The 12,994-nt window shown below is 40.3% G+C and overlaps 1 protein-coding gene across 2 annotated transcripts in view; it reads left to right on the top strand.

Moving 5' to 3' along the window:
• The first annotated feature begins 2,131 nt into the window (after positions 1-2,131).
• The window catches only part of Mfsd8 (major facilitator superfamily domain containing 8), a 55,795-nt gene continuing 44,932 nt past the window's right edge, over positions 2,132-12,994 (top strand). Inside the window, exon 1 of one of the 2 annotated variants that reach the window (XM_029558972.1) lies at positions 2,132-2,249. Coding sequence is in view for 1 of the 2 variants with exons in the window: in XM_008823680.3 (XP_008821902.1) it covers positions 2,310-2,374 (65 nt within the window). In the remaining variant the exon portion in view is untranslated. Of the gene's footprint in view, positions 2,375-12,994 lie in introns of both variants that reach the window. The other variant, XM_008823680.3, reaches the window with a different exon arrangement.

Raw genomic sequence — 12,994 nt, forward strand, 5'->3', positions numbered from 1 at the left:
TGCCATGTGGGTGCTGGGAATCGAACTCGGGTCCCCTGAAAGAGCAGCCAGAGCTCTTAACCACTTAATCTCTCCAGCCTTCTATTTCACACATTTAAATCACTTCCTTGCAAAGTTTAAGCAGCTAAGGGAGGGTTTAGAACTTCAAATAGCCACTGTTAAAATATAGTCTTGGGCAACAACTCCTTTTACTCTAACACTGAAGATGAGGAAGAAAACAGTTTATTTCTTTGAACTGCAATGTAAGAAAACCCCCAAGGGCCTGAGTATACAACTCATGTTCATCTTCCTGCATAGCATATGTAAGGCCTTAGTCTAGTCAAACCCTAGCACCACCAGAAAGAAAAAAGTAGATTGTCTTATATTCTAGGGTCAAACTTTCAGGAAGTCATCTAATCTCTTCAAATTTTGATTCTCTTTTTGATGGACTATTTAAAAAAAGTTTTTCCCCCTTGAATATTTATTTGCTTTGTTTGAATGCTAATTGGGATATGTTCCTGAGAAATATATAGAGCTTATTTGAATTTCAGGAGTTATGCATGTACTCACTGTCTGTTTTCTGTGGTGTGAAGTCATCACTTGGAGGCAGTAATGGAAAACCTCTGTGTTAGAAGATCTAGGTTTCTCCACTAGCTGTGTGATCTTGAATGATCTACTTCAATCTATTAATGGGAGATTACACACATACTTGACTTATTACACTTATTATATACCAACAGATTATTTCATTTACATAAAAGTTGACTGCTTATTCTGATATCTTTAATAGAAGTGAGAAAAGATTTTTATTTGTATTCTATTTACAGGAAGCCTGGAGGTTTTATAGTCAGCAGTCCTTTGTTTCGTGAATTCAAGCTGTTATGCACCTACTTTCTATGCCTTTTTCTTCTTTTGTCTATTTGAGACAATCTTCCCCTTCAGAGTATTTTTGTTAGTGAGAAAATGAGGTAACTTAAAAAGCATTCTTTCAGTGTGGCCACAAACACACCACATTCTGTTCAGTGTAATGCTAGTTAAAAGTTCCTTAGTTCCTTTCTCTCTCTCGCTCTCTCTTCATACACACACACACACACACACACACACATATGTGCCATGCATAATCGAGGTCTCCATGTATTAGAAAAGGCACAGGAAGCAGTATCATGGTCAAAAAATGCCTCGTTTTCTACCTACTTATATTCTTGGAACCAATCACAGGACTCAGGCATGTTTTTGTTTTACAAAGGACCTGCAAGACAGAATTCAACTATGAAACGCAGGAATGAATTGAGAAGAGAATTCTGAACAGAGAACATATTTCAAGTTTAGCTCTTCTCCAGTGGACTATGGATACATGAGATGGAAAAATCAGAGGTGATGGCAATACCACACAGCAGAGAGCTAGTATGAGGCAGGACATAGGTAAGAGCTAAAGCTAATGAGAACTGAGTATGGGTCCCGACTCTGCCTCATCCACACCAAGTACATCTTCGTAACTTCTCGACCTCAATTAGCCTACAAGTCCAATGGCAGGGATATGATAACGTGGTGACTAGGAAGAAAAAAGCATCTCAGTCTGGTGAATATTCCTTTTCCTGGCGATGAAAGGAGCTGGTTATTACTGAACAGGCTCCTAAGGAGCATTTTCAAAGCTGAGGCCCACAGTGAGCCGGGACCCAGGAGGGGAGTTGCGCTGGATGCCACCTGAGCCTTGTTCTCAGCCGGGCAGGAGAGCCAGGGGTCACAGCCGCCTTCCCTTACTCTGCAGGCAGGCCGCAGCGCGCCTAGGACCTAGCCTCCCTTGTCCCACGACCTGTGGTCCTTGCCGCCCGTCACGTAGGCAGCGGGGGCGCGAGGGCGCAGCTCGGTACTTACTGGCTGCCGGGCGGACGCACACCTGAGGTGGAACGGGCCGAGCTTCCCAGTGCTGCCGTTCTCCTTTCTCCTGGGACCGGACTTGGGCTCTAGCACCGACCGCAGACAACCGATCCTTTCCAAGAATCAAACACCAGAGGCCCGCAGCCAGATAGCAGGCGCAAACAAGCCTGGGGCGGGGGACGCCGAACCACGCCCCCAGCCCTGGGTGCCCGCCCCCAGCAGCTGCGAAGAGGCGGGGGATTCAGGCTCCGCCCTCGTCCTGCCCCTTCCATCCCTCCCCGCCCCGCCTCCCGTGCGGCCCTGCCTCAGGCACCGCTGACGTCTATGTACTTCCGGCCGCCAGGCGCGCACGCGTACTCTCTAGCGGGTCTGGTTTGACAGCTTAGACTGAGGTAAGGAGGGAGCAGGTGTCGCGAGAGTTGGCAGCGCGCCACCTCGTGGGGACCATCACTATGGCGAGTCATGGGAGCGAGTCCGAGCGGGAGCCGCTTTTGGGCCACAGAACACCGGGAAGCAGGTGAGCTGGCGTCGGTGGGAGGCCCGGCTCGCTTCCGCGTGTCCACCGCCGAGACCTGATTCCCGATGGCCGCAGAGGCGTCGGCATGGGCCGCGGGAGCCGAGGTGCGCCTGCCAGGATCCCCAGCAGCTCCCAGAGCAGCTCGGAGACAGACTTGGCAATAAATGATGTTTACTTGGAAATAGCAGACAGTCGTAATCTGGGGTTCCAGGCTCTGGCGAAACACATAGGGAGCAGGAGCTTGGGAAAAGGAAGCTTTCAAGGGCTGCTTGAAACCGATGTCAGTGGTCACAGCAGCATCGCCATTAGGGAGAGTGTCTGCAGGTGCCTTGAGGCCCCCTCCATGAGTCCTGCTACAGGTGTTCTTTAGTGCTTGAGAGCTGCTTTTTCTTCTCCGCCTTCGACTTACTACTCTTTTGAATTTGGCGGGAATTAGGAAACCCAAATGGCCTTTTTTACTTTAACGTCGGGTGTTGGGGTATCAGAGGCATGGTGTTGACCCCTACAGCTGGTCATTTTCCACTCTGCACAAAAACCACGAAAATCGACGCTCGAGGGTACTGGCCTTTTCTTAACAAGCAGCCAGATAGCAGGCTTGATAACTTCTTTATACTTTGTTAGCAAATAAAACTGTTTAAAATGGTCTTATCTTTTGCCCTATGCCACCAGTATTTATTCCTTATAATTCTTATTTTGATCCTAATTTATGAGCAATGATTCAGAAATGTTTGGACTTGTCTTATTGCATAAGTATGTATTTTTTTACCTTTAGGAAAACGGTAAATATCGTTTTATTTGAAACTATTTTTTTAATTACATTTATTTATTGGGGGAGGCGTGACACATGTGTCATCCTTTCATGTGGAAGTCAGAGGATAGCTCCGAGGTACTGGGTTATGTCTTTTCACCCTGTGGGTTTTGAGGATTCAACTCAGGTCTTTGGGCTTGGAAGCAAGTGCCTTAACCTGCTGTACCATCTCCCCATGCAGTGTTTGTTTTATTTTCTGAGACAGTGTCCTGAAACCCAAGCTGGTGTCAGCCTTAGTGTGTAGCCAAGGATAACTTTGAGCTCCTAATCATCCTGCCTTTACCTCTCAAGTGCTGGGATTACAAGAGTATGTGCCACCACACCCAACAAAAAACATAGTACTGTATTGAGTAAATTAGTAAATTCACAGTTAAACTTATTGCTACATCTTAATTTTTACTTGTTTGTCCATTTTCATTACCAACTCAAACCACTTTGAAATGCCATGGTCTCTGATTTACTAAGCAGAGTGTATGGAATGCAGTTTTATATTACTTGATTTTTGTCTTGAGATGATTAAAATGAGTAGTGGTGCTGAAATTTGTTTTAAAAGAATGGTGTGCTACTACTGACATGTTTGGGACTGCTGGCTCCTGCACTAGCATGCTGTACTGCTAGCCTCTTAGTGTTCTTGGCAGCTTTCTGTTTGTTCCGCCTATTTTTCTTTTCTTCCAGGCTTACTTGGGGGCTTCTAATTTGCTGTGAGCTTGAAAACCAGGCCTCTATACTTAATAGAATTGTGTACAACTTCGAGGCTTCAACTGAGGACTAAAGAACTCTTTTGTTAGTCAAGTGCATCAGCTTAGTGACATTTCAATTTCTTAGAATCCCTTTTTGCCTCTTGTCTTTCATGTTATATTTTGAGTTAGATTTATGTTTTCTAGACAGATCATAAGACCCTTGTGTCATATGTCAATAATTCACCATATAAATAAGATCCTATGATACACTGTACATGTTGAGACCTTACCCAAATAAGCCCACTTAAACATTTTTTTTCTTTACTCCTAGCTTTAGTTTTATCTAAGTGATTCTGTTAGGATCCATCTACTTTCAAAATGTTCCTGTCTGTAAACAGCTCCTTAGATTGAGGCTCTGTATCTAGTGTCTTAAAAGTAAAATGGGAGGGGCTTCAGAGATGGCAGTTAAGAGCACTTGCTTCTCTTGCCCAAGAGCTAGGCTCTGTTCCAGCATCAACATGACAACTCAAAACAATCATTCTAAACTCCAGTTCCAGGGGATGCAGTACCTTCTGGCCTCTGTGGGCATCAGACATTGCACATACATACAAGCAGGCAAAACAGTCATACACACAACATCTTTTAAAAATATATATTTATTTTAAAAATATTATTTTTATTTTATGTGTATGAGTGTATTGCCTGCATGTAAGTGTACCCTTGTTGTTCAGTACCCACAGAGGTCAGAAGAGGGTGTCAGGTCCTCTGGAATTGGAGTTACAGACAGTTGTTATCTGCCATGTGGGTGCTGGGAATTGAACCTGGGTCCTCTGCAAGAGCAGCCAGTGCTCTAAACTACTGAGCTATCTCTCCAGCCCCATTATTTTCATGCTTTATGCATGAGTATTGCCTGCATGTAGTAAGTACACCTGTGTTGTGTAATGCCTGTGGAGGTCAGAAGAGGGTGTCAGGTCCTCTGAATTGGAGTTACAGACAGTTGTTATCTGCCATGTGGGTGCTGGGAATCAAACCTGGGTCCTTTGCAAGAGTAGCCAGTGCGCTTAACCACTGAGCCATCACTTCAGCCCCAACAAAATAAATCTTAAAAAAGCAAAATAAAGGGGGCCAGGTGTGGTGGCACACACCTTTAATTCCAGCACTTGGGAGGCAGAGGCAGGCGGATCTTTGTGAGTTCGAGGCCAGCCTGGTCTACCTGGTGAATTCCAGGACAGCTGAGGGGCTTCAAGGAAACCCTGTCTCAAAAAGACAAAAAAAAAAAAAAAAAAAAAGTAAAATTAAAAGGAGACTTTTCAGAATAATCCAATAAATGTACTGTTTTTAAAAAACATAATTTGATTCCCTGTGTACATCTAATTGCCAGGCCTTGCTCAGTTTTACTTTAGTGCACAAACATTAGTTAGCCAACAGCCCATTCTTGCTGAGTTGGTATCATATGTTGTTCTGATTGGCTTACATCCTTCTTTTCTTGATTGTCTGCTACTCCCAGTTGATCTATTTCATAGAGTTTTATTTAAGAGAACAGGAGTTGGTAAACTTTTTCTGTAGTGTCCCTGCTGGTAAATATTTAGATTTGTTTAGGCCAAAAGGCAGTAGATACTTAGAAGACAAAAGAACAGATTCCACAAATAATAATTGCATTATTTAGTAATTTAGGTCTACTAATGAGAGAAATAGAATTCTGAAGAAATGATATTTTCCTCAGTTGGACTTAGAAGTTAGTGTGTTTTGCTATCAAGCTGATACAAATATCCACTTGTTAAAAAATAAATAACTAGTCTTAGCTCACAAGCTTATAGATAGATGGTGTCTAGGTTTGACCTATGGTTTGCTGTGCCTGTCTTAGGATTGCCTGAACTGCTACAGGAACTTTGAAATTTTCATTGCAACTTTAGTCTCTGCAAAAGGAATATTGCTGCTGTGCCTGTCCTAACATGTCTTGTCTTGTCTTGTCTTGTCTTGTCTTCCTCCCTCCCTTCTTCTCCCCACCTCCCATTCATTCTTGCTTGCTTTCTTAGGTTCTCATTATGTAGCTCAGGCTGGCCCCAATCATTCTGTGAACCAGACTGGCCTTGAACTTAAGATCCTCCTGCTTCCCCTCCTGAGAAATGAAATAACAAGATGTTGCCACTTTGCTTGACTTATACTACACATCTTTTTAGAACATTTTATTTCTATCATATTTCTCTATTATACTATTATACTATACTATATCCCACCATTATACTTTTTGTCAATAAGCACACTCTTTGTCTTATCTTTTTTTTAAGATTTTATTATTTTATTTTTAGTTATGTATTTATGTATGTGTATGTGAGACTGAGTTTGTGCATGTGATTACACTGTGCCAGTGTAGGGCAGTAGAAGGTGTCAGTTCCCCTGGCACTGGAGTTACAGGCAGTTGTGAGCTACCTGATATGGTTGCTGGAAACTGAACTTGGATCACCTGGAAGAGCAGGAAGTGCTCCTAACTGTTGAGCCATCTCATCAGCTCCCTCTTATCCTCTTTGAATATGAATTATTTTTAGCTCTTCAGTAAGAAATCTAGAGTTGTATTTTTTTGCAAATTTAATACTGCTATTTGCCCCAGTCTCTCTACTAGATCTTGGCTTGTGCTAAATCCATTAATTAAATGTGGCACTTTTTATTTGTATTAAATTTATTTATTTTTGGTCTTTTTGAGACAGGATCTCCCTGTAGCCCCACCTACCCTGGTACTCGCTATGTAGACCAGGCTGGCTTCAATTTTGCAGAAATCCACCTGCCTTTGCCGCCTGAGTGCTGGGACTAACAGTGTGCACTACCACATCCTGATCATATTAAATTTTGTCTAACTTATTTTGGTGATGAATTTAGACCAGTATGTTGTATATCTTTCCTGGTTTTCAAGTAAAAAAATTGATAAACATTCTGTTATTTGGGGACTATAGTTTGTAATGGAAACATTGGAGCAGGATAGTTCCAGTTGGAAAATTACATATTGGAATATAGCAGCCATCACAAATAGAAATTAAAAAGACAAATTGCCTTTAAGTACAGCATTTCTTATACCCTGGTGAACAAAAGGCCTCAGCCATCTCGTGTGTGTTTGAGTCATCAAAATTTAAAAGATATAACTATGGTAAATTGAAGAACAGCTGTATTCTATGTTTTTAACTCTCTCTGACAAGGTAGAAAAACTACTGAAGCTATGTTTTTTAAATTAAAAAGAAGGAAAAGTTAAAATTTATTATTTTGAAAGATTTCAAATCTGTAGAAAAGTTGAAATGAACACCTGTATACCTGTTCACCATTAGCTTTTGTACACACACACACACCTTTGCCAAACTACTCAAAGATGAACTGTTGTAACAGATGTTGAAACACTTATACTAAGAATTTTTAAAAATTTTATTTTTAAATTTTATTTTTTACTTTTTTTTTTTTTAATGTGTATGAATGTAGTGTCTGCATGTATTTAAGTGTGCCCTTGTCCTACAATGCAGGTGGAAGTCAGAAGAGAGCATCAAATACCGTTAGCTGCCATGTGAGTGCTGGGATTCGAACCCGGGTCTTCTGAAAGAACAACCAGTGTTCTTAACTACTGAGCTACTCTCCAGCCCCCATATCCCAAGAATTTTTATCACAGCCTGAATCTTCTAAGAACAAATATGCCCCATTATACAACTTCTTCCTTGTTATACAACTAGAAATGCTGGTTCAAGAGGGTCATGAAATTTAAAGTTTTTAGTCACTGTTTCTCTAGTTCCTTGATGCAGATGCACTATATATGTGTATATGTATATGTGTGTGTGTATATATATATATATATATATGTATGTATATATATATAATTTTTTTTTTGTCTTTTTTGAGACAGGGTCTCCTTGTAGCCCCAGCTATCATGGAACTCACTATGTAGACCAGGCTGGCCTCGAACTCACAAAGATCTGCCTGCCTCTGCCTCCCAAGTGCTGGGATTAAAGGCATGCACCACCATGCCCAGCCTATATCTTTATTTTTAATATATAAAAAGAAGAATCGATCATTGTTTGTGTATTGGTTCTATCCCGTTTTAAACTCACCAACTGGGAACTGTCCCCAGACTTCTTTCTGCTCTTATCAATGTTGAATCCTTTGAGGAGTCTAGGTCATTGTTTCTACAGACTGTCTTATGTTCTGGATTTGTGGGCTGCTTCTTTCTCTCTCTTTTTTTTTTGTAATTTTTAAAAATTTTATGTGTATGAGTGTTTTATCTGCATGTATGTAAGTGTACTCATGTCATCGCAATACCTGCAGAGGCCAGAAGAAAGCATCGGATCCCCTGGAACAAGAGTCACAGTTGCCATGTGGGTGACAGGAACTGAACCCAGGTCCTCTGCAAAAGCAGCCAGTGCTTTTACCCACTGAGCCCTGGCTGCTTCTTTCCTAGTAGATCCTGGTCAAATATTTCTCACAAGAATGTAACAAGTTATATTGAGAAATCCAGTATATTCTATCTGAGAGTGCAAGACGCCAGACTTCCCTGCCATGGGGAATACCGAACTTGACCATTGATTAGAAGAGTGACTGTTGTATCTTTCTTTACAAATGTTAATTTCTCATTTTGTGGTTGGAAAGTAGACAGTGGGGTGATACTTTGAGGCCCTTTGACTATGCTGCCCTCAGACAGCCTTTCAACCAAATAGTTGAGTATCCTTGTTTTCATTCATTGTTATGTAGAAATGGTCAGTAAGTTATAATTTTAAAATTTCTCATTCCTTCAGTATTTATGGGGAATCATTAAAAGAAAAACATTAAAACAATTTTAAAAATATTTTTTGTGTATGAGTATATTAACTGCATGTGTCTTAAGTGCACCTGTGTCATGAGGTACCAGTGAAGGTCAGAAGAGGGCATCGAATCCCCTGAACTAGAGTTACAGATGGTTGTTAGCTGCCATGTGGGTGCTGGGAATTGAACCCAGGTCCTCTGCAAGAGCAGTCAGTGCTCTTAATCTCTGAGCCATCTCTCCAACCCCTAAAGAATACCTTTTTACAGGTAGGTTCTTCCTATATAGCCCAAGGTAGCATCAAACCCTCTTGCTTCAGTGTTTCTCTTGCTTGTTTCTTTTTTTTTAAAGACAGAGGATCATGAAGTCCAGGATGGCCTTGAAGTCACTACATAGTTCAAGATGACCTTGAACTCCTGATCTTGCCTCCACCTCCCAAATGTTGGGATTACAGGCATAAACCATCACACCTGGTTCCTCAACCTCATGAGTGCTAGAATTACAAGCCCTTACTATCAATCTTGACAAGAAAAGGCTGTTTTTAAATTTTTCTTTTTGAGAAAGGGTCTCTGTAGCCCAGGCTGTCCTGGACTTACTACATGACCCAAGTTGGCCTCAATTTGTAACTCCCCCCCCCCCTGCCTTTCTGGCTAGAATTTTTTTTGACTGAATTCCAAATCGAACAGTATTTTTATCTTTTTTTTCCCTTCACATAAATAATTTGCTTTTCAATTCCCTTAGATAGAAACGAGAAAAAACAGTTATTTGAAAATTTTCAAACTGATTTTACTCAACCTCTTATTAAGTGATTATGCATTTAATTTCTTTTTTGTAATGACTAGACTCAGTGGACAGACTTGCACTGGCAAATGGCTGGGGACACTGACAACCCAGTGGGCCTTAACAGGAATGACAGAGTATATGGGCTCCAGTTGGGGGGGGGTGCTATGGGAGGGTGGCAGGGGGTGTATAAAGATGATTAAGATTATTTGCAATGTTCTGTATGAAATATACAAACAATTCAATAAAAAAATTTTAAATTTATATATATTTGCTAGGTAATAGTAAATTTAGTTTCCTATAAGAAATTGTTTTTTTTAATGTATTTTTATTGAATTTTTGTGAATTTCATACAATACATCTTAATCCCTTCCCTATCTGCAACTCTGAATGCTTGCCCACAGGACTTCATGCATTTTATCATATATGTTAAGGCCCGTCAAGTCAAGTTTGTGTCCCCAGATGGCCCTTAGTGTCAGTTCATCCACTAGAGCCTGTTCAGCTTGTGTAGCATCACTCCCTTAAAGAAGATCAACTCTCCCTCACCTAGCAGTGATCAGCTGCCAATAGTTCTTGCTAAAGTTGTGGCCTCTTGCTTATTTTCTGTTTTTTGCTGGTTTTTGTCTATTTAAGTTTGTGTGGGTCTTTCACTATTGCTGTAAGTTCATATGAGCAAGGTCCCAGGAACCTATAAGACTGTTTCCTTATGGTCATGCACCTCCTTCCTTGGCTCTTATGGTCTTTCTACCCTCTCTTCTGCAATGGTCCCTTGAGCCTTGGGTAGGTGAAGTTTAATGTAGGAGTCCGGAATCTACATTGTACAGACTCTTATTCTCTACACTGTGGCCAATTGTGGCCTTTTGTGCTCACTGTCCTCTGTTGCATGAAGAAACTTCACTGATGAGAGTTTGGAGATGCATTAGTGTTCTCTCTACCTCTTGTTCCACTATGTTCCATGAGCCTCAGGTGTAGAGGTTCCATTGTAGTTGTGTCACTTAAAAACAACCAGCCCAGCAGACTATATTGGTACAGTGTGGCACTTTTATCTTGGGGGTCATCAACAGCTACCTAATTTAACTTAAAGACCTCCCAGTGGGAGAGAACTCATGTGTAGCACTGTAAACATAGTCAAATTCACATGACTAGAGAGCTTATAGATCTTAGAGAAAACCCTAAGTCTGTCACATCCCTAGACAAATTTCTTACTATATGCTAAATGTAGATCCTTATATGCACAAACAGGTATGCCTGTCACCAAAGGAGCTTCTTTTGCAACACACAGAGCCTAGTACAGAGTTCCACAACTGGTCACACACACAGAATAAGTGCCTGTGAGATGCCCAACCCTAAGTAACACATCCACAATGAACCTCTACAAGCAAGTAAGCTTAAGTTCTGTCTCTGGCACCCCCAAGTGGTGGAAGGAGAGAACCCACTCCCACAGATTGTCCTCTGGCCTCCACATGCATGCTATAGCACTCACACACACAACAAATACATGAATGCAATAAAAAATTAAAAACATCTATCATTAATATACTTGGCAAATAGAAGATTTGAAAATGTTTCTTTTTTCCCTGTCTATCATTTCCAGGCACATGACTTTGAAAAAAAATTTCTTCATTGATGATTAATTTGACAGTATTAAGGCCTATTTTATAAAATAATCTTGGATAATGAACATAGTCCTGTAATCATAGATACCTGTAATCCCAACACCCTTCTGAGGCAGGAGGATTTAAACTTTGAGGCCAGCCTGGGTTACATAGCAAGACCTTGTCTCAACAAAACAAAAACAAGCCAATCAAATCCCTTCAAAAGAAAATATTCATGGAACATAAGGCATTTGTCTGTTACGCTTGTCTTAATTACTGGAAAGAGTAATGCTCATGTGAAGTTAAGTTTGTTAACACTATGTGCCTATGCGATAATTTAATGAGCATATGCACTAATGTATCACCTAATAGGGATAGGGTATCTAATTAATATACTTACTTTAGCCCAGATTGTAGATTTATCCAAAAGATCAAAGCAGTCTGGGGTGTCACCATAGTCTCTTTGGTCCACAAATAGAATTTATTTCACAGGTCATGTTGGAGCAAAGGCTCCAGGAGACCCCAGTGCTAGGAGTGTCATGGGTTGCATCATTCTACCTGAAGTGCTCAGAACAGCTTTTCACAGCAGAAGTAATTTGCTGTCACTAAATAGGGCATGTCAGAAAGATGAAAATAATTTTCTTTTGATCTTTTTGAGTCAGGGTCTCTCTGTAATCCCAACTGACCTGGAACTTGCTATGTAGACCAGGCTGGCCTCGAACTCATAGAGTTCTGCCTGCCTCTGCCTCCCAAGTGCTGGGATTAAAGTTGTATACCACCATGGCTGGAGAAAATAATTATTTTTAAAAGCTTTTCTCTCTCTCTCTCTCTCTCTCTCTCTCTCTCTCTCTCTCTCTGTGTGTGTGTGTATGTGTTGGAGATCAGATAACAACTTGGGGGAAATCACTTCTCTATTTTCACCATGTGGGTTCTGAGGATGGAATTCAGCTTGTTAAACTTGGTGGCAATCACTTGTACCTACTGAGCCATCTTACCAGTCCTGACAGTAATTACTTTTTAATATTTAGTACCTGTACATTTCATCTGTGGGAGATGTAGTTCTTGTAGCTAGTTTAATTTTTCTTGACAAAGTTTACTCATTAATTTTTTTAGATTAACAATTTTTTAATGAGGGGTGAAAGGTACACTTGTCTGTAAATAGGAGAATGAATATTTAAATATTTTATTATTTTTATTTTATGTGTATGCATGTATTGCCTGTGTGTAGGTAAGTGCACCCGTGTCATGCAATGCCCTCAGAGGACAGAAGAGGCTGTCAGATCCCCTGGGACTGGAGTTACAGACATTTGCCAGCTGCCATGTGGGTGCTGGGATTTGAGCCTGGGTCTTCTGCAAGAACAACCAGTGTTCTTAACTGCTGAGCTATCTCTCCAGCCCTTAGATTAACATTTTTTTTAAAGTAAAAAAAATCTTTAATGTGATTAAATTTTTTTCTTTTTAAAAATTTAATAACCACATAATTAGAAGAAGCATTTCATTATAACAGCATTGACATATTCAATAACAATTTCCTGAGCAAAGATGCATCTCTTTCAAAATTGGCTGTAAATTTTTAGGTTTACAGTTGAATACTGTCTACAATATTGTACTCAGTATAAACTCTGTAAGACATAAAATTAAATGAGGTTTTAACCTTTAAAAAAGATCTCCATTTCATTAAAATACACAGTTTCATACAAAAAAATTCATTTTTAATGCAATTGACACTAAGATGTTTGCACATGCATTTCTAATCTCTATATATCTTGATTATTACTAGTCACAGTCGGTTACAATATTGTACAATATTGTATAACTGTGTTAACTCAACTGTAAACCTAATAATTTACAGCCAGTTTTGAAAGAGAAGCACCTTAGCTCTGGAAATTGGTATTGAATATGTCAGTGCTGTTGCAATGAAATACCTCTTCTAATCATATGGTTATGAAATTAATAATTAAAAATAATAATACTAATTAGGATATGTGA

The sequence above is a fragment of the Nannospalax galili genome, unplaced genomic scaffold, assembly GCF_000622305.1.
Source record: "Nannospalax galili isolate Female #2095 unplaced genomic scaffold, S.galili_v1.0 scaffold1109, whole genome shotgun sequence".
Lineage (NCBI taxonomy): Eukaryota > Metazoa > Chordata > Mammalia > Rodentia > Spalacidae > Nannospalax > Nannospalax galili.